General features: G+C 47.5%; 1 protein-coding gene across 3 annotated transcripts in view; it reads left to right on the top strand.

The window, feature by feature from the left end:
- Positions 1–16,195, top strand: part of kiaa1109 (KIAA1109 ortholog) — a 66,048-nt gene that overhangs the window by 27,395 nt on the left and 22,458 nt on the right. For 2 of the 3 annotated variants that reach the window (XM_068717619.1, XM_068717618.1), the window contains exons 40-60: positions 289–439; positions 556–708; positions 913–1,153; positions 1,354–1,502; positions 2,501–2,729; positions 2,998–3,159; positions 4,601–4,785; positions 5,010–5,185; positions 5,425–6,016; positions 6,721–6,919; positions 7,442–7,708; positions 7,844–7,937; positions 9,185–9,235; positions 9,854–10,060; positions 11,123–11,358; positions 11,549–11,793; positions 11,901–12,006; positions 12,671–12,768; positions 12,946–13,134; positions 13,236–13,404; positions 14,431–14,642. In XM_068717619.1, coding sequence (XP_068573720.1) covers positions 289–439; positions 556–708; positions 913–1,153; positions 1,354–1,502; positions 2,501–2,729; positions 2,998–3,159; positions 4,601–4,785; positions 5,010–5,185; positions 5,425–6,016; positions 6,721–6,919; positions 7,442–7,708; positions 7,844–7,937; positions 9,185–9,235; positions 9,854–10,060; positions 11,123–11,358; positions 11,549–11,793; positions 11,901–12,006; positions 12,671–12,768; positions 12,946–13,134; positions 13,236–13,404; positions 14,431–14,642 — 4,111 coding nt within the window. The remainder of the gene's footprint in view (positions 1–288; positions 440–555; positions 709–912; positions 1,154–1,353; positions 1,503–2,500; positions 2,730–2,997; positions 3,160–4,600; positions 4,786–5,009; positions 5,186–5,424; positions 6,017–6,720; positions 6,920–7,441; positions 7,709–7,843; positions 7,938–9,184; positions 9,236–9,853; positions 10,061–11,122; positions 11,359–11,548; positions 11,794–11,900; positions 12,007–12,670; positions 12,769–12,945; positions 13,135–13,235; positions 13,405–14,430; positions 14,643–16,195) is intronic. The other variant, XM_068717620.1, reaches the window with a different exon arrangement.

Below are 16,195 nucleotides of genomic sequence, written 5' to 3'. Positions count from 1 at the left end.
CTATTTATCTCTCTATCTCTCTCTCTATCTATCTATCTCTCTATCTCTCTCTCTCTCTCTCTCTCTCTCTATCTATCTACCTCTCTCTCTCTCTCTCTCTCTCTATCTATCTACCTCTCTCTCTCTCTCTCTCTCTCTCTCTCTCTCTCTCTCTCTCTCTCTCTCTCTCTATCTATCTACCTCTCTCTCTCTCTCTCTATCTATCTATCTATCTATCTATCTATCTATCTATCAGGATCTATTGAGGAGGTGTTCCTCTGATCCTCTGTCTCTCTGTTGTGTTTACAGGCAGTTAAATCTGCTCAGCACAGCCACACCTGCCATTGGAGCCTGGTTGGTTCCCATCGACCAGCTCAAATCTTCTCTCCGCAAGCTGGACATGGAGGGAACGCTGCGCGTGTGCGCCGTTATGGGCTGCATCATGACCGAAGCTCTGGAGGTCAGCAATGCACCCGTCGACCCGAATCAAATGTACACGTATGAAGGAAGTCCAGCATCCCGATTCAGCATTTTAGGCTTTGAATTTGACCTTTTCTTTGTCATTTCCCCCGACAGAAAAAGAGCATCCACATCCCCATCCGGAGCAAGTACAACCGTGTGACCAAACGAGCCCGCTACCTGCATGAGAATCCCTCCTGCATGCTCTGTAACATCCTCCACCGCTACCTGCAGCAGGCCGACTACTCCGTCATCGAGGAGGCTACCATGGTGAGCCCTCCCCGTTCCGTCTCTCCGCGTTTAATTAATTGACTACTAAAATTGATACGGTCTCATTTGGAGGTTTACACAAAAATAACCACCACTTACTTTAAGTGGTCTTGAGCGCTCTTGGCTCTGCTTGGCTGTTTTTAATTAATCCCTCACTGGTGGCACTGATCCAGTTCTTTTTTTATTTCATCCTTTCCATCGCAGAATGACGGGGTTCCGGCCCTCGTAACTCTCAAGAAGGGCCTGGTTGCTTTGGCCAGGCAGTGGATGAAATTTATCGTGGTAACTCAGGGCTTCAAAGCTATCGGTCTGATGAGGCCCAATCAGCTGGCCAAGCCCAAGGAGCCTCAGCAGAGCCTGGGCGAGACCATCCTGGGCCTGGACAACGGCGCCGCGGTGCAGAGTGACACCAGCGCCGACGGAGCCGAATTTGAATTCGACGCAGGTGGGAACTCGCAGCTTTCAGTGTCGCTAACGCCGTTTTTGACCCGTCCATCTGTCACCACAGATGGACGGTGAAACTCCTAACCCCAACTTTCTGTGTTTTGCGCCGATATATAAATAGCAAGGAAGGAGATTTAGTCAGACATGATGTAGTGTCATATGGTTCTTCTAGGAGTTTTATACGATGTTATTATTGTGAAGCCACAGTGAGTGAACACACCATGCTGCTGGAGGGAGCATGCAGTCGACCCCCGCCCAAAGAAGCCAACTCCGGTCCCGTCAGCGGAGTGGAGATCATGAGGAAACTGTCCAAGTCCCACGCGCACAACGAGTCTGCACTCAGGATAAAGGTACAGCTGTGAGAACTAGCGTGTCTTTGTGTGCAGGCACACCTAACAAATGCAATGGATATACTCACACGCAATGGATATACTCTGTCTATCTTTATTTCCATTAAATTCTGGATTAATCAGCATTTTCCTCTATCAGTGTGGCATTCTTCTTCGGAGTCACATGATTCTTCTTTTAGTTTCTATGCTCCCCACCTGTTGAACAAGCTTCCTTTTGTTGATCATTTTAATTCAGGGCGTGAAACATTACTGTTTACCACCGCTTTCCAGTTATTTCAATACATAATTTATATTTAACTGTAGCTTTTTATTTGCTTTTTTTGTTTTTATTGCTTCTTAAAATGTCTTACTAATCTTAAACTACTTATTTGTTTGTTCTCGTTTTTTTTTTTTGTTTCATTGTCTTTTAAATTTAATCTGAATTGCAATTTTTTTTTTTTAATTACCTTGTGTCTTAGGGAGAACACGAATGCTTTTAGTCCCGCCTAGAACACGGGGTAGTGGTGCACGAAACGAGTATTACAACAACAAAAAGTAACTTAGAAAGATTACCCTGTCAAAAGTCTTTATTTATTAAGTCATAAACACGGGAGAGAAAACTTTTTAGATCAGACTTAGAAAGTGGAGCACCAGAGCTGCTGTAATACCAAACACACTAAACCAAAAACAGTGAAGTTGAAATGATTGATGATGAATTGATTAGTCATTGGACATAAGCAAGAATGCTAAAATGTTAAACAGCTAATCGATGAAATAATCAGAGAGCCAGACAGGAGGGATGTTCCTCTCTCTGCCAAATTAAACTGTGACATGAGTTTGTTTATACCAACTCAGGATCCGCTAGTCAGCTCTTTCGTCCAAAAAAAGTACGACCATACCGGATGGCGTCCATCGCCGGGTATCCCGCTCGTCTTTCGAAATATATATATATAAAAAAAAAAGAAAAGCCACAGGCAGCGGTGCAGCGCGATCACCATCTGTACGTCTGTCGCACGCAGGGCTCCCATCCGTACCAGTCGCTGAGCTACACCAGCGGCGACACGGCCGCTGACTCCCCCGCCCACGTGAGCCGCCCGGGTCTGCCGGCCAAGGACAGCCCCAGGAAGGAGAGCCTCCTGAGCAACCTGACGGGCAGCTTCCGGAGCCTGCACAACCTGCTGGAGGGCATGCCCCAGAGGAACGAACCGTCTGCCGCCGCCGCCAAGAGCGGCTCCCTCACTCGCACAGGTGCGTACGGCACGGCGCCGCCGCCGCTAAAGGACGTGGAAGGTTTTGGTACAACTGCAGAGCAGCCTTCACTTGTATCACAGCACGTTAAAAGTCTTGTCATTTTTGCTGCAAGGCTGACCTCTACCGTCCAGTAATGTGAATGCAAACGCACCAAAATAGATTCACAGCTCGGGCCCTCCTGGATGCCCACAGCATTTTTTTTTTTTTTTTTTAAGTCTGTTCCGTGATGTAATGTGCTCTCAATCTCTTTCTTTTGGGCTCTCAGGAAACAGTCTAGGGACGGACATGCTGACCGAGCACCCTCTGCTGTCGGAGCCGTCCTCGGTCAGCTTTTACAACTGGATGTCCAACGCTGTGGGCAACCGGACGGGGGCCATGACCCAGGACTCCCCCGTTAACCGCTCCCAGCACAACAGCCTGCAGACAGGTCAGACGTCGTTTGCGGACACACAGTGTATGTTTCTTTGTGGTTGAGACGTTGTGGCGTAATGCTGTTCATGCTTCACGGTAGCTTTGACAGCGCAGGATTCACGCGACGTTGCCGTTTCACTAGACCCACTGGATTCTCCGGTCAACCGCTACCGGTACCAACCGCTGCCGACAGTTACCAGTCCAGAAGGAGGTCAGGGGTCGCTGCTCAGTGTTGTGCTGATGATGGTGATCAACTAGTTAGCCGGCTAGCAGTTGGTTTTTGTCCCCCGTTTGTTAGTTCAATAGTCACCTTGTACTCTGTGTGAATCCGTCCCACAGAAAAGCCTGGAAACGGGTATGTAGTTTGTGTGTGAATAGAACAAAATGACCTTTATTCACGCTGGAGGGAACTCGATTAGAGCAACATTTAACAATTAATACTGTCGAAATAATGCAAATTTCAATTTATAGCGTTAAGTTAGAAAGCACAGACGTCACGTTCTCCTTTCCAGCCATCACTACAGTTACCCAGCGTTGGGTTATTGGCCAATATTGAGTACCAATCCAACACCATCAGTTTTTAGTTCTTTATAACTCCTGTATTAATGACACAACATGTTTTTGATACCAAAAGAGTGAAGCGGTAGCTTATTAAACCCTCTGGAGTCCCTTGTGCTACAGGCCTGTAGCAGTGCGGCTGTGATGGATAGATAAAGCCATGTTGTTTTCTTCGCTGTCAAACATTTTAGTGGGAACCGGAGCATGTTAGTGGAGTTTAGCAACCCGAATTGTTTGTTCATCCATCACAGCGCCGCTCTTTCCCCACGCTCTGTTCCTCTGCACTCCCACTCACCTTCTGAGGCTGCAGACGCACTAAAAAAGGCAGTTTAAACAGCCTCTCTGTTCCAGGCCAGCGTTTTTTTTTTTTGGATGCAGCCCCCTTCAATAGTTGGTTATTCATTACTTTGAAAAGGTACATCTTACCATCACATATTATCGGAGCACTTCTGATTGTGTCGGTACGATTATCATCCCGCGTGAAAAGGCTGGATCCGTGCCCGAGGCGATCAGCTTCGTCGTTATTTCCACTCCCCCCCGGGTGTCGGTCAATGTCAGCGCGGCGACTTAGCCGCGGCAGCTCCTCACAAACACATTAGCAGGATGTGATGCGGCTCTTTAGAGTCCCAGATCGTGCATAAAATGGCCATAAAAGTTGCTCTTAAAACTCCCCTGTGACGCGACGGTTGCATTCCATTTAATTCACTCCGACATCTTTTGTTGAGAGGAGTTGAAGTGTTTCACCCCTTTTTTCCGGCGCTCTATTCACGCACTGCAGCGTACATTCACACGTCCGTTATCTGGTAGCGTAGACACCGAGCTGCTCCTCCGCTCACATGCTCTGGTGTGGACGTATCCTGCAGGAAACACCTGGTTGTCACACCGCATGTATCCCACAGGTGGCACGTGTAACCTGCCCACGATCCCCTCGGCGTCAGACTTCAACACGGTGCTGTCCAGCGACCAGAACACCCTGGACGGGACGCACTCCCAGCACTCCCAGCACAGCACCAGCCAGGACGAAATGGACGACGTTGAGGAGGGCAACCAGTGCCCAGCTGCCGTTCAGCTGGCCGACGCTCAGGTAGGTGCCGTGGATACGCCTGTCCGCCTTCGTTTATTGTGCTTAATGTCTAAACTGCCACCAAACAGGCAATTATAAAAAAAGTAGGAGTCCCTATTGGATTTACATTGTGTGTCCTTGATTCGTGTTTTTACAGCGTGGGTGTCGCAGACTCTGTTTTTTCTGCAGGGCTCATCCAGTTGTCTTCATGTTTTTTTTTGCCTCTGTCTGTTTCCCACCCTCAGGTTGTTTTCAAGCCTTTGCTGAGCTACACAGGCATCCAGGCCCAGGATGCCACTCCTCTTAGCTACAAGATGTATTTCGGAGAGCACCTGTCTTTTTCTGGCAACCTCGAGTGCCTCCGAGCAGACATCGTCGACTCCGACACCTCCAAAGAACGCAAAAACAAAAGATCCAGGAAGTGAGAGAGAGAGAGAGAGAGAGAGAGAGAGAGAGAGAGAGAGAGAGAGAGAGAGAGAGAGAGAGAGAGAGAGAGAGAGAGAGATATATATATATATATATATATATATATATATCTCGTAGCAACAGTAAATGACTCAAGCGTTCATTCGTTCCTGTTATTTTTCCTGAATGCGTTTGAGTTTAGTGTCCCGCTTTGTACAGACGTTAACCCCTCCGTCCGCCTCCCTCTGTCTTCAGACAAGGCTTGGTGAACCTCCCTCCGCTGGACTTCAAGCCGGCGCTGCTGATCGAGACGTTCAGCCTGAACGCCGTGGTGATGGAGAAGTCGACCAGCGCCCCGCAGGGCCCCACCGCCGCCCCGCTGTCCTTCCACGACCTCAACCGCCGCCACTACAACACCTTCCACTGCGACTTCACCACGGCCTGCCAGGCCATCAGCCAGCGCGTGGACATGGCCCTGGTGCGCCTCATCCACCAGTTCAGCACCATGATCGACGACATCAAGGCCACGCAGACGGACATCAAGCTGAGCCGCTACACCGCCGGCTCGGCGTCCCCGACGCCCACCTTCAAGGCGCGGCCGTACCGCCACTTCAGGTCCTCCGACTTCAGCCGCAGCTCCCGGGGCAGCATCAACGGGGCGGGGCGCAGCGGGACCCAGACCCTGAAGAGCAAGAGAGGGGTGGGCGGAGGGGGAGCGGGCGGAGGAGGAGCGGGCATGGCCGGGGGTGTACCACCCAACGGGCCTCCGTCGGGCATGGACACGCTGGGGAGAAGGGAGCCCCGAGGACGCACGTCCCTCGGACGTTCAGAGCGACGCACCTCTAAGGTAACGATACCAAAGATTTGACCTTTTTGAGGAGTCGTCTTCTCAAAGCACAGGTCAGAGGCATATATTTAAAGAAGGGCGGACATCCCACCTAAAAAAAAATTGGAACCCGTTCAGAATATTTGTTTTCATATTTGAAAAGATTCTATGAATTTCCCAGTTTCAGCAGGAGTCCAGTAGCCTTTTATTTAATCTACAAACTTTAGACTTAGACTACTTTTTCAAATGATGTTAAAATGTCTCCAATGTTCTTCAGTGGCACCTCTGTCCAGACCTTTTTAATATGATCAGTGAAATCACAAAAATCCTCCTGAATCTTCTGAATTTTCCACACACAAACTCTAGAGGGAGCCAGAAGACAACAAGATTTTCTCAGAACGGTTTCAGTGAAACACAGCGTCAGGTGTTACAAAGTATTTTAATCAATCTTTAGTTTTCAGACGATACTTAAAAAAAAAAAAAAAAAGTTAGAATCTTCTCTATAAACCTGTCTGTCTTGATTGATTGATTGATAGATTCACACCAGAGCTTTATTTATCTTGACGATGTAATTCCAGAGATTTCCGTCGTGACGGCCTACAGGCTCATAACTGCACCGTCGCAGTAAACAGCAGGGCAATAGCAGAAGCAATGAATCGGCCTGTTTGTTTACCCACGATGCGCGTCGTGACTTTTCCCCCCGACCGTTTGTGTGACGCCTTCAGGTGTCGAGGAAGGGCTCCCGTGACGTGGCGGACCACATGGCCATCCAGATGGACGACTCGGACTCCATCACGGTGTCGGAGCAGAGCGAGCCGTCGGCAGAATGCTGGCAGAACATGTACAAGCTGCTCAACTTCTACTCGCTCATCTCCGATCCCACCGGCATCCTGGAGAAAAGCTCCCCGGAGAACTGCCTCTCAGGTGGGAATCGGCTTCCAGCACTCGTCTAGTTTCCTAATTTCCCCTCCTTCATCCCGCCCGTGCTTTTCCCCATTCGGCTTTACTTCGCACACTTTTTGATTCAAATTTCGAAGACATCGCTTCCTGTACTTTTCCTTTGCGGATTTCCCTTCTTCCCTTTTCTTCATCTCCACCTGCACCCTCTGCTCTTAATTCTCTCCGGACACATTTCCTTCATATAGTGAAGTAATCTGGCAAGAAACATACTGATAATCTACTATAAACAATATAAATGATATATGATATAAAGGGTCTGATTCTGATAAATGGTGAAATATGCATCCCACGCACGCTTTTGACTTCACTCCTCTCTCCATGCCGTTCTCCTGGAGTTTCAACTCCCCTGATTCCCTCCCCTCCGTCACATAGCGGCCATAAACACCCGGGGGCTTTTTTTGTTTCACGCGCTCCTTTCACGGCGGTCAAATTTGACTCTGGATCTCCTCCACGCGTGTGCTTTGCTTCCCCCTCTCTTTTCCCCAGCAGACGGCGGGCGTCGGCCCTCGGAGCCGTTCTGCAAAGTGATCTACGAGAACGAGCAGCAGGACCCCGCCACGCCCAACAAGCCCCCCGGCGCGGGCGGGCGGCGCCGCAGCCTGGTGAGCTCCGAGCCCCAGCACGTCACGCTCATCGTGTTCGGCATCGGCATGGTGAACCGCACCCACCTGGAGGCCGACATCGGCGGGCTGACCATGGAGGCCGAGCTGAAGAAGATCCACGGGAGCTTCACCCTGAAGGAGAAGATGAAAGGTGAGGGCGTCGATGGAAATGAGTCGAACCTCATCAGTCACTTTCGGCCAAATAGTGAGCGTCACCGCTGACCTTTTCATTCAAAGTGTCTTCTGTTTGATGTAGTGTTCTTTTCTTATGTCCATGTGTCTTCAGATATCCTGCACCAGAAGATGACAGAGACGTGTGCGTCGGCTCACATAGGAGGGGTAAACATTGTTCTCCTGGAGGGCATAACTCCTGACATCCAGTACGTACAAAGACTTTTTAACTTCTGCTTATTAGAGGAGTGATTTCAACAATTATGTTGTTTTTTTTTACGTCTCATCTTGAAAAAAAATTCTTTGAATAGCATATTGATCCTAACACTTGCTGTGTGAAACCCCTAATGAGAATCTTTTTACTATTTAATTATAAATAATAATGGGTATTTTCTGTGCTCTCAAAGATGCAGAACTTCTCAGCTCATAAGTGTTATATTGACCTTTTTTTTTTTTTTTAAGACGCTCATTGATTTCAAAATTGTGAGTCGAGTCGGGGAAGAATTCCTTCTGCTTTGCACGAGTACACAGCGGCGGTACTCGCACACGGATGATTTAATGTCGAGCACCTTTTTGTAAAAATCCTCGTGAGTTTAAACGAAAAAGATGGCATGCGGAGTTTTCCTTAAGCGTTTTGCCGCTCGGCGGGAGACAATTACCGACTCATTTCCAGCCGGGGGGAAATTTTAACAGCGTGTTTTTTTTTTTTTTTTTTTACTGCAAGCAATTTCCTCAAAACATAACCACCCTAATCAGGTTACAAGCCTTGTAGTCATGCATTGAGACAGACTGATGCTGCTTTTATTCAGTTTAGAACTTCTGCCGCTTCAATAAGAAGCTTTCATTTTTTTTTTTTTTTTCATCTCATTCTATTTAACAGATGCTCCCCGCTGTGAAAATACAACCGAGACTTCCTATCTTGGCACTGCGCGCTCTGAGCTGCACTCGTGTGCCTGTTTGATTCTGTACGAGCCACGCTACTTGGCACTCTGTAGTTGCTGCTCATGTATGAAGCTCAGATGCTTATTGGCGTATTTTTCCTACTCGCCTGTACGCTTCAAATAAACACAGTTTTGCAGCCAAAGACGTTGATTAAGCGATGTTCAGCAACAGGCTCCAATCGAAATGAACGGGTCACAGTTGAAGCATTGTGTCGGCCGTAGTTTTGAGATGTTTTCTTCCAGATTAAGTTAACCCTGATTATCCTTCATGGCTTATTTTATTCACATGTTTGAGCTACTTTATTAATCCAGAGTCTTTTTCATCATGAACTTGATCATCACGATTTATCTTGGAGTGACTCCTCAATGTTCTTGCTTATAGATAACTCTTGTTTTTTTTTTTACTTTTATGGTGTCTCAGAACTGTTTCACACTTTCTTCTGCTCTTCTTCTTCCTCTTTTTTTTCCCCTTCCTTCCTACATTCCTCGGCTTTCTCTTCCAACTACTTGCATAGACTGGAGGATTTCCCGACATCTCCCACCAGCACAGCTAAACAAGAGTTTCTGTATGTCACTGCCACCGTTTAGGCTTCCCGTGCATTAGCGAATAAAAAACCCCCAAAAAAAACACACAGCCTTCCCGATTGCACATCCTTCATTTGTCCGTCATCCATGTGTACTTTTTCAGTGAAAGGTTCCTCAGGACTCAGATGTTAACTGTGTTTATGAAAGCAGGATTTTTTTTATTAAGTTAAGGTTAAGTTATCTGTGTGTCTCTTCATTTTTGACTCTTCCCTCAATGTTTACAGTATATATTGAATATTGAAATACCTTTTAGTCTAGAATATCATATTCATAAGCCAGCTACGATTGGAGATAATAATGTATTTGATACAACAGCCAGGATGACAAAAGAGATGTGTGCGTGAGCTCCTGCATTCGACCTCCATAGTGTTGACTTCATTGCCTCCTTCATTCGTAGTGGAGCGTGTGTCACCGTTATGATCGCTCATTCCACCCTGTGCCCAGCAAACCGAATGCCGTCCTGACTCTGCATGGTCTTTCACTGTTCCGTGTCCTCTCAGCTCTTCCACTTAAGCTGCACGTCCATTCACGTGTCCACGTCGCCCCGGAAAATAGAAGCGTCCCGGTTGCTCATTCCCGGTTTCCTCTTTGTGTTTCAGGACGGTGGTCAAATGCAACATCGCCAAGTCCCAGGCCCTGTACAGCGCCCAGCGAGGCCTGAAGACCAACAACGCCGCCGTCTTCAAAGTGGGGGGCATCATGATCAACATCCCCCAGCACCCGGCGACGCTGCACAGCATGATGGTCCGCAGCTCCCACCAGCTCTCCAAGCAAATCTCCGACCTCATCCGCCAGCCCTCCAACGTGTATGTGCCTTTCATTTATCGCTTTTTTTTAATTTGGCCTTTTTGGGATGAAATTGTGCTTTCGGTCGGTTTCAATGGGGAAATATTTGTCCTAACGGGCTTCAGCGTCTTCATTTTTGCCCGCGCAGTTTATTATAGGAGCCGAGGTTGAACTTCTAAATGAGAAAAGAAACTCCCAACCTTGTCAGAATGTACGCCATATGCATCAACACGGCCAAAGTAATTGAAAAATTAAAGAGCCCAAAAAATGTCCCCAGTGGCTCACAAGTGGCTCGTTTATAGCGTTTAAAAGTAATGAGAAACTGACATTAAAATGTTGTACGCTTCTAACTATATTTAAAATCCCAAATGAATCCATCATGCGACTCACTAATGTCATTAGATTGTAATCTACGTTCAATAAAATCCTCATAAGAAGTCCTTCATCTCCATAAGTGACGGGTCACTGCAGCTAACGGCTTCCAAAGCCTGTGTGTGTGGTCTGTTTCCATGGTAATATTCAGAATTATGTTAATATATTTATAGAGTTGTAGGTGTGCTTGGGATATTAAACAACTTTTCTGTAATTTGATGTTCACAGCAATATGGGCCAGTATCTGCAAAAGCTCTCTGTAATCACACACACACACACACACACACACACACACACACACACACACACACACACACATAATATACAAATAATAGCAGCAATTTTCCAGTCTGTACGTCACGTCCAACAGCAATAATTTACCCTGATTCACTCCTCTCTCTCCATGCATTGCCAAATCCAGTCCCGCCATTAACACAGCAACAGTTACTTGATAGAGCATCACCTTCATGAAGTCAACACCTTTTGTAGATAGTGAGTAAGATAAGTGAAGTTTATCCAACCCTGACCAAAAAAAAACACAATCTTTCCAACATGTGTGACCTCATAATCTCAGTGAATATGTGTGTGTTGTTCTTATAAATGTGTTTTTTTCCCGTTAATTTGCCTCTCCAATCTCAGAGAATATGCACATTTCTTTGCCATCGTACGATCCTGAACATTTTTTATTCTCTATTATTCTCCCGTTACAGTCAGCCTCCTAACAGGGAGGACACCCCGACCCCGCAACCCTCGGACAAAGCCTCCAGCATCAATCAGACCCCCGTGGAAGCCAACGAGTTCCCTCAGCTCCCCGAAGGCCTGGAGAAGAAGCCCATCGTCCTCAAGTTCAGCGCCATGATAGACGGCATCACCATCGGGGCCGCCCTGCTGCCCTCGCTGAAAGCGGAGTACAAAATGGGTCGCATGAAGAGCCATGGCATGACAGGTGTGTGTGTGTGTGTGTGTGTGTGTGTGTGTGTGTGTGTGTGTGTAAGAGAGGAGATCTGATATTGATTTTCCACAATGATGAAAACTAATTGGAGAACAGAGCCTTTTCCCATGAAAGATTACTTCCACCTGTCCAGTTTATCGGCCCAGAATAAGTAATGATAATGATCCTTTTTTTTGTCGTTTAGGTGCACAGACCAGTTTCACCTTTGAGTTGCCAAACCACAAGCTCTGCTTCCAGTCCAAAGTGTCCCCGGTGGACATGTCCACCATGCCACCGTCGGCCAGCCTCACCCTGCCGCCGGTCACCATGTCAGGAGAGTACATCATGGAGGACCACGAGAGCCACTCGGACCAGGGCTGGGCGCCCGACGACTTCCCGGCAAAGCAAGGGAACTACCTCCAGGGCAACTACCTGCGCTGTGTGGCCGAGGTAAGAGCCTCCCGATGGGGGACGGGGGACGGACGGTGAATAAAAGATGACCAGAGCTGCCATGTATCGCCGTTAACTCACCCTCACTTGTCTCCTCTGACGTGCAGATCGGTTCCTTTGAGCACAACCTGACCACGGACCTGCTCAACCACCTGGTGTTCCTGCAGAAGGTTTTCATGAAGGAAGTCAACGAGGTCATTCAGAAGGTCTCAGGTACTGTACCAAACATTTCTATACCGCAGTGCAAACTTCCCCTCGTTATCGTAGTGTAAGATAAAACCTGCACAAACCTGTAACGGCCCAGTTTTCCCTCTCCGATCAATAAAGTTAATCTAATCCTAAACATCTGACTGTTCCCAGCAGTAGTCTGTAGCCTACAGCTGCTGCTTACGTCAATGAAAAATATTGTTTTCCACACAAAACAATACCCAAGGCACTGACACAAATCCACTCCTGTTCATTGCCACAGTATTGATCGTCAGTTTTTTTTAATTTTATTTTTTTAAACTCACCAGGCTTGATCGATGAGAGAGAGAGAGAGAGAGAGAGAGAGAGAGAGAGAGAGAGAGAGAGAGAGAGAGAGAGAGAGAGAGAGAGAGAGAGAGAGAGAGAGAGAGAGAGAGAGAGAGAGAGAGAGAGAGAGAGAGAGAGGTGAGTTTTACACCATTTTATGGTAAAGGATAATGAGAACGGTGTGTGTGTGGTAAATATTCACATCAGGGTATTTTTAAATGTAGCACTGGGACACTTCAGGCATGCATCAGAGCTGACGCATATACACAGACAACATAATCCCACTTTATTACAGGTTAGGTAGCGCTTCGCAACAGTCCGTGTGGACTCGTGAGGTTGACTTGTTTGCTCTGTGTGTGTGCAGGAGGAGAGCAGCCCATCCCACTGTGGAACGAGCCCGACACCTCAACAGATGCAGACAAGCCCAAAATCCTGCTTTATTCTCTCAGCCTCATGTTCAAGGTACATCACGTTCACTTTCTTTCTGCAACAGTGGCTCAAGGTGAAGAAATGGATGTTGTTTTTAAAGGAATAAAACCAGTAAACGGTTCCTTTCCACACTTTTCTTTTTTGGTGTATTTTGCGTGTCAGTTAAGCGTTGAGGACTTTCCCGAAAAGCCGCTTTCTCGATTCCCGCAGGGAATCCAGATGACCGCCACCACTCCTTCCATGCGAGCTGTGCGCTTTGAGACGGGCCTCATCGAGCTGGAGCTGTCCAACAGGATCCAGTGCAAGGCTCAGCCCGGTGGCAGCAGCAGTTACCTTAAGCTGTTTGGCAAATGTCAAGTAGATCTCCACCTGGCTCTCGGACAGATAGTGAAGCACCAGGTACCGATCGGGCCGCGCACTCGCGAAATGAAAGCCTGGGATCGGCTGAAAGGCGGTCCTAAATTGCCGCGTGACGCCCTTTCTCCCTTCCGCTTTTGCAGGTTTACGAAGAGGCCGGCTCAGACTTCCACCAGGTGGCGTACTTCCGAACGCGGATCGGTCTGCGTAACGCTCTGCAGGAGGAGATCAGCGGCTCCTCGGACAAGGAGGCCGTCCTCATCACGCTCAGCAGGCCAATCGTTTTCGCCCAGCCGGTGGCATTTGACAGAGGTTCACTTCAGTTTTTCTCCACAACACATTAAATGTCAAAGCTTATCCTGTGTACCTTGACAAAACATGTTCTGGTTAGTGGCTGGTATTGTTTTCACCATCTGTGTGTGTGTGTGTGTGTGTGTGTGTGTGTGTGTGTGTGTCATAATGTCACCATGTGGTCCTGGAGACGCCCACTGTAGCGTAAACTATCAGGGTGGAGGTTTTGAGTGCTTTGCCACGTGTTTACATTTCTGTCTGTCTTTTGCACAGAAGATGCAATCACAAAAACGTTGGTGCGTATTTGGCATCAAAATGAACGCCATGTTTGAAGATGGGTGTGGTCCGAGCGTGGGTGGCGGAAGTAAGGGGGAATGAAGCAAATACTGTTTATAAGAAGCGTAAGTAGACGTCGGGACGTCACTCACGCCGTTTTGAAGCCACGAGTTCGGCATTTTGGCCTTCGCCATCTTGGATTTTTGCAACCAGGAAACGGACGTGACCATATTGGGACTGCGGAGAGTGACGTAGGGACGCCATATATGACTCTGGTACCGGTAGCCACCTGTCAATCACAAGATAGGCACTTCTGCATTGGCTTTACTGGAGGTTGCCGCCTGGTAGGAAGGCCCCCCCCCCCCCCCCCCCCCCCCCCCCCACACACACACACACACACACACACACACACACACACACACACACACTTTACACCCCTGGCCCGTTTTGGCATTGCGGCTGGTGTGATCCCATTGCAAGAAGACCCCTAGTTTTTGTTGTGCGGGAAGAAAAATCTAACCATTTCCTATTAATGTTGTTTGTTGGCACTTAAGACATCATCAACATAGCAGGTCATGAGACTGCCCACAGTTTCCTTAATATTCTACCCACACAGCACTGGGGCTCAGTGATGGAATTGCATCTGATTTTCACACACAACAAATGAGCACCGCCGCTGTCTCAAAATCCACTCTGCTCACACTCGCACCACATTCAGGATGTTAATTTGAGTTTGTTTTTTTTCTACCCACCCCGTGTGCCCTCCTGCAGCTGTGCTCTTCTGGCTGAATTACAAGGCGGCGTACGACAACTGGAACGAGCAGCGCTTGGCCCTCAACAAGGACATCCACATGGCCACCAAAGAGGTGGTGGACAAGCTGCCAGGCATCCAGCAGACCTCAGCCCAGGCCTTCAGCACCCTCTTCCTGCAGCTGACCGTACACGACCTGGGCATCTGCCTACCCATCACCACCACATCCCAGGTAATCTGCCCTGCTTGGTTTTTACATGTTAGCTTCTAGAAGTAGACGTAAGAGTTCATATATCGTAGTTGCTGATTATATAAACAATAGCAGGGTTGCAATCTGCTGGCTTTAAGGTCATTCTGTTAAAATGTTCACATTTACATATGTAGTCATGTTTAATTCAAATGATGTAATCAGAGAGCTAAAAACTCAAGTTTCAGCATCTTCCATTGTGATTAAAATACCATGGTTCCATTTTTAGCAGTTACACATAGAAGCCACAGTTTGCAGATGTGTTGTACTTTTAGCGAATGCAAATGTGCAAAAATTTAAGTGTTGCCCGGAGTAAAAGCACTCTTATTACGAGTCATATTCTAACTTTAAACAAGTAAAGCATACATGAATAATTCTTCTTCTGTCAAATTGTTGTCTTCATCCCCTCGTTAAAAAGGAAATGATTATCATCATCTCCATCAGCACTTGGCAACATCAACTGTACCAGTGTTCATGACATGGATTTTGCTGTCTTTAAAACACAATTGCTATTTTGTTCTTTAGTTTCATGAAAGAACAATTCCTCTGTTACCAGTTTTGATATCAGTGTTTCCCCTACCGAAGCTGTTAGTGGGCTGACCGTCCATCAGTCTGCACCACAAACTCACATTCATTCCCCTCAACAACCTCGATGATGTAAACCTTTAATGCAAAGCGAACGACCGCTGATACGATGCAAAACTCTACCACAATAAATGGGAACACAAATGTGCAAAAACTTTTCACTGTAAAGTAGTTCTCTTTGTCTTTGTTCATACCTTCCTGACATTTCACTGCGGTATGCGGTATATGAAGGTATTTGGGGCTGAGCAAAACTCAAATGAGAATAACTGGGGTCGGTCCACCTCAAACGAGCCTTTGGCAGAAGTTGTTATTAACTTCAAGGCCTTCATTTTAACCAGCAGGTGGCAAGCAAGACATAGGAACTTGCCGGAGACTTATATTCTTTCTAATGTTCATCAGTGGGCGTCTCCTCTGGCTGCAAATAGAAGTCCGACGTATAAAAGTCTTGGAGAAAATGACCCTATTTCTCACTTGATTTATTACCTCATTAATTACAAGATTCTTCCACACGGCACGATGTTCATTTAGTAAATTATGGTCACATTTAGAGTCAAATAGACCATAAAGCAGACTATGCTTTATGGTCGTGGCTACCTCGTGATTGAAAGGTCGCTACCACGGCGTTTTCCGGTCTGGGCGTTGGGTGTTCTGGGTGTTCTGGGCGTTCTGGGTGTTCTGGGCGTTGGCGGTCGGGGCGTTGGGTGTTCTGGGTGTTGGGTATTCTGGGTGTTGGGTATTCTGGGTGTTCTGGGTGTTGGCGGTCGGGGCGTTGTCTGGTCTGGGCGTTGTACGGACCGGGTGTTGGCGGTCGGGGCGTTGTGCTACCGGGCGTTTTTCCGGTCTGGGCGTTGTCCGTGTTTTTGTCTTACAACTCGGTTGAAGAAAGTTAATTGGAACATTTTCGTCACCTAAAAATGTCTTATTGAGCGTTCGGTTGTACTTGGCTTGTGTCA

Source organism: Cebidichthys violaceus, unplaced genomic scaffold (assembly GCF_023349555.1).
Source record: "Cebidichthys violaceus isolate CVI_PGR_0920_01 unplaced genomic scaffold, fCebVio1.0.p SCAF_22, whole genome shotgun sequence".
NCBI lineage: Eukaryota > Metazoa > Chordata > Actinopteri > Perciformes > Stichaeidae > Cebidichthys > Cebidichthys violaceus.
Note: the sequence above shows the minus strand (reverse complement) of the source record. Positions and strands in the feature narration are given on the sequence as shown.